This window comes from Octodon degus, unplaced genomic scaffold (assembly GCF_000260255.1).
Source record: "Octodon degus isolate 3935 unplaced genomic scaffold, OctDeg1.0 scaffold00130, whole genome shotgun sequence".
NCBI classification, from domain to species: domain Eukaryota; kingdom Metazoa; phylum Chordata; class Mammalia; order Rodentia; family Octodontidae; genus Octodon; species Octodon degus.
In genome coordinates, this window is record NW_004524706.1 from 3,483,187 (window position 1) to 3,488,198 (window position 5,012).

General features: G+C 41.7%; 1 protein-coding gene across 1 annotated transcript in view; it reads right to left on the reverse strand.

The window, feature by feature from the left end:
• The window catches only part of Psmb2 (proteasome subunit beta 2), a 50,633-nt gene extending 47,171 nt beyond the window's left edge, over positions 1-3,462 (reverse strand). The window contains exon 1 of the mRNA XM_004641011.3: positions 3,247-3,462. Within this exon, the coding sequence (XP_004641068.1) occupies positions 3,247-3,337 (91 nt within the window). The 5' untranslated portion in view covers positions 3,338-3,462. The remainder of the gene's footprint in view (positions 1-3,246) is intronic.
• Between the last annotated feature and the right edge of the window lie 1,550 nt (positions 3,463-5,012).

A 5,012-nucleotide genomic window follows, 5' to 3' on the forward strand; every position in this document is an offset into this window, starting at 1 on the left:
AAAAAAAAAAAAAAAAAATCAACCCAGTTAAACCCAGCCCGCCCGGCGACCCACTTGGTGGCCCAGTCCCAGGGTGAAGCTCTGGCTGCAGGACGGCTGCGGCCGCGTGGCGTCCAGGCTGGACGGGCGCCTTGCTCACACAGCGGAGCCCCAGGTTTCAATCCCTAGCATGGCAAATAAATAAATAGCAAACAAGTAGCACATTGGCATACTGTATTACACAAAGTGAGATTGCACCACTTGACTTTAATAAATAGTCAATTTTTGAGAATTATCTTCTCTACAGTACCATAAAGCAACATATTAAGAAACTCATTAAAAGTGCCATTTTATACTTGGAAAAATGAGTCTTAAAGGGTTACTACTGTTTAAATTCTTGCCTACTCTACACAAGTTCCCCCAAACAATTCTAAAATTTCAATCATAAAATTTTTAGATGAGAAAAGACTAAAGGGTAAATGAAAGTTGAATGCAATCATTTCCAACTATTTTTTAAAGAAATAACTTGGGCTGGTGAGATAGCTCAGCAGATTAAACACCTGTTTTGGGAAGCACAGGGACCAGGGTTTGATCCCTGGGCATGCCACCCAGTCCCTGCGTCCGGGGCGCGCTGGGCCTGCAACTGAGTCCAGGTGTGATGGCACACGCCTATAATCCCAGTGCTGGGGAGGCTGAAAACAGGAGGATCACTATGAGTCCAAGCTGCATAGTGAGACACTGTACCAAACAGATAAAATGAAAAAATAAAAGAAATAACTCAAATTCATGTATTTCCCATACCATAATGATCTTTCTTTTCTGTGAATACTTGGTATTTACTCCTGAAATCATTAATTTAATAATCAACTTAATATTAACTGGAAATAGTTGTTTTAGCATAAAAAATCATCTTGAGTTTTTTTTTTAATGTCTTACACCCTTCCATGGATTATTTCTAAGGGGTTGGACCGCCTATAACTAACTAATCATTCCCCTATTACTCTATATGTAGTAGGCTGAAAGCACATCCTATTTTTTTATTTTTATTTTTTGGCAGAACCGGGGATTGAACTCAGGCCCTTGTGCTTGACAGGCAAGTGCTTATTCTTCTGAGCCATCTCCCCAGCCCCAACATCCTATTTTTCTAAGAGATTTTACGTACATTATTGGGAGAAAACAGAAAATTCATAAAGGTATTTACTTGGTTATTACTCCACCTAGACTCCACGCTAAAATCACTTGTTTGTCAAAGGCTTGAATATTCAAAACAAATGTCAAATTTACTTTCAAATCAAATTTACTCCTTTGGAGACTGGTTCATAAACAACTACAAACAAAACATAGAGTTTCACAAACTAATCTCACTTGAAGAACAGTCTATTCCACAGATGTTTAACAAAGCAACTCCAGGTCCCTTTCCTCTTCAGAAGGAACTCAGAGAGATTCTCAAAAGCCTTTCCATTTTCTCAGGTAGGAGCCAGTCATAATCAGATCGATGCCTGATTCCTTCTGTTCATTACATCAAAAAGCCCAATTTATGTTTTCTTTGTGTACACCCAAGATGTCAAATGTGACCTCTCCTCAGAGCTTTCCCAAATTTCTCCAGAAACAATCCCTTCTTCCTAGTACCTATGAAAATATCTTCTCTATATTAAATGAAAAGTTTGATTGTGCTTGACACATCATTTTTTAGATTGTGCTGTAATTATCTATATAAATATCTGAGTTTCTTACTGAATTGTAACTTCCTTTAAAACAGGACCCCCCCTAGCAAGCACAAGGGCCTGAGTTCAATCCCTGGTTCCACCAAAAATAAAAATAAAAATAAAACAGGGCCCACTGCCTTACTTTTTGCACCCCTCAGCATTTAGCATTGGAAAGTGCACATTCATGCTCAAAACTTGTCAAATGAATTGTAAAGCATCTGACCCAAAGCATAATAATACTTTTTAAACAATAATCTGGGGCCAGGGAGATGGCTCAGTAGAATAAGTGCTTCCCTGGCAAGCACAAGGGCCTGAGTTCAATCCCCTATCCCGCAAAATAAATAAATAAATAAATAAATAAATAAATAAATATCTATGACTGATCATGAAAAGATACCCTTAAATTCTGCATGTCAACACTTTTTAAATTATGTATGAGTATATACTTACTAGAGAGACAGTACAGTTATGGGGGGAAAGGCCTGCACTCAGGCTACACATATGTGAACACTGGCTCTGTCACTTGTGATCTTAAACAAATTCCTCTCTTTTTTACATTTTTTAAAAATTTTTTAATTTTTTGCAGAACTGGGGATTGAACTCAGACCCTTGTGCTTGGCAGGGAAGCGCGTATTCCACTGAGCCATCTTCCAGGCCCCTCTTTTTTACTTTTTTGAGACAGGGTCTCACCATGAGGTCCAGTCTGGCCTTGAAATTCTCTGGGGCCCTCCTGCCTCCGTCTCCCAAGTGCTGGGACTACAGGTGTGCCCCACCGCTTCACCACACTTGGCAATCTTAGACAGACTTCTGAACTTCTGTAACTCAAACTAACATCTGTAAAGTGGGGATTCAATCACGTCTATCTCAAAAGGTTAAGTGAATTAATTTAAGTCGCTTAACGTGGCACTTGGTACACAGGTGTTTGGCATTATTACTATTAAATGTTGGTACAAAGCTAAGCACTTGCACATAGCTCAATTCTCCCAACAACTTTTGAGTTGGGTATTAATCTAACAGGTGAGGCAATCCCGGCGCTGCAAAACAACTTGTATAACTTTATAACCAAGTCATAAATCATATAAACGACAAGGCTTCAGTCTAACTCCAATAATTTCTTAAATTGAGGAAAACCTAGCAGCTGGTGTCGTCTAGAAAAGAAGGAGTGGAGCTGTGGCTTGAGAAGGAAGGTGAAGGGGAAATACCAAGCTTCAGGTCCCAGCCTCACCCTTCACAAGATGTCACTTTATGCAGCAACTAACCTCATCCTTAGACGTCGATAGACACTTTTCAGAGATTTGGTGGTGCCCAGCAGACGCTTAAACTGTCACAAACTCAACTCTTATACTGAACTGAACTCTCACGTAGCAAACAGAAGTTAGCAAGGCCGGCGCAAAGCACTGACCTAGGAACAAATGTCAGATTTGTCTGCCTGGTTCCACAGTAGGAACAGGCAGGCTGGATCCCACCTCCCGCACCTCCCTGGCACTCACACAACACCCCACGAACACCCTGCGGCTGCCCCTCACCCAGGCCCCGCCGGGCTTCCCCAGCTTCCTCTCACCGTCCTTCATCTGGACAATACTGTTGGTCGCCACCCGGTCGGAGGCCACAAGGACGTAGTCTGGGCCCTGAATGCCGATGAGGTACTCCATGATAGAGGAAACCCCGAGGCTGAGGAACGACAGAAAGACCGACTTCCCGGCTTCTCCTCCTCGCGGGTGAGACAGCACAGTGGAACCAAGGTTGGAGCGACGGCGCGGGCCGCTGGCGCTCTCTGATGACGTAAAGTTATCGCGAGAGGTTGGAAAAGCTGGAGCGCTGTAGTGTGTTTTGCGCCTCCGTGTCGGCGGTAGGAGTTTTTCGAGTCCGCCGCTACTTACCTCGTGTAATAACCAGAGTTACCTGGTCTCTCTCTGCCAGAATTCAGGCGAGCCACCTCCCGCTGCCCCTGAAGTAGCTGAGTATACAGGTGCGGCCCACAAATTGTGAAGCCGGAAGTGATGGCGCATTTCTGTAAACGCGGCACACTGGAGTTTAGGGCAGACAGGGCTGCACTGGGAGTTCAAAGCCCGCCTGAACTACAGCGAGACGTTGCGTCCAGCACGCACACAAACTAAAGTTCACTCAAGCGGACGTAGTGGCACATGCCTGTAATTCCAGCACTAATGTTGCTGAAGCAGGAGGACCACAAGTTAAAGGCCAGCCTAGGATACATAGTTCCAAAATGACCCCCCTCCCAAAAAAATCGCCTGGGGATAAAAGCACGCACTCTAAAAATGCCAAGTATATGCAAGTGCCGAAGAATGCTGTGTCCTCAGATTTACATTTCCTTCACTGCTGTGTAAAAATCTCGCCAGAAAGTTTTGCAAATTGGATTGGAAAAAATTAATATTCGTAAGAAGGACCATACTTAAATCCTTGACAAAAATAATGTACGGTTGAATTAAAGATGTAAACGTGGAAGCCAAAATAAAAAACAAAAGTAGAAAAATATTATGATAACATTGAGAGAAATGTGTTCTAAGTGACAAAACCAGAAGCACTATAGGAAAAGACTTGATAGACTTAACTACATAAAGTTGTAAACCTGTCTGCAAAACATATTAATGCTTGAAAATAAATAGAAGTTGGGAAATTTTCAATAGATGAATAAATACTGTCTGTAATTTAAAAGGCATTCCTACATCAGGGGCATTAACGTGTAGCCAAGATCATAGGTGTAGAGTGCGTGCCTAGCGTGCTCCAGTTCCTGGGTTGAATCTCCGGCAATGAAATTAACATTTTAATATACTTTGTGTGTGGTACTAGAGATTGGACTCAGGGCCTTCTTACTGAGCTATATCCAGTCATTTTAATTTTTTTCTTTCTTTTTCTTTTTCTTTTTTTTTTCTTTCTTTTTTTTTTTTTTTAATAGAGACAGGGCTTAGCTAAATTTCCCGGCCTGGGTCTGAACTTGCAGTCCTCCTGCCTCAGTCTCCCATAGTGCTGGGATTACAAGTGTGCACTCTCACACCCAGATCTACTTATTGTACAGACATAATCTTTTTAATATATCCAAAGAAACATTTTCAAACCAAAATACTTGCTTGCAGGATATTCAGTGTTGCAGCACTGCTACAATAATGAAAAAAAGAGGACAAACCTATATGTCTTAAGTAGAGAAATTGTAGTATAAACAACGATATATTCGTATAGCAGAATATTATGCAGCTATGAAAAAAGAATGAAATAGGGGCCAGGGAGATGGCTCAGTAGAATAAGCGCTTGCCTGACAAGCAAAAAGGCCTTAGTTGAATCCCCGGTTCTGAAAAAAAAAAAAAAAAAAAA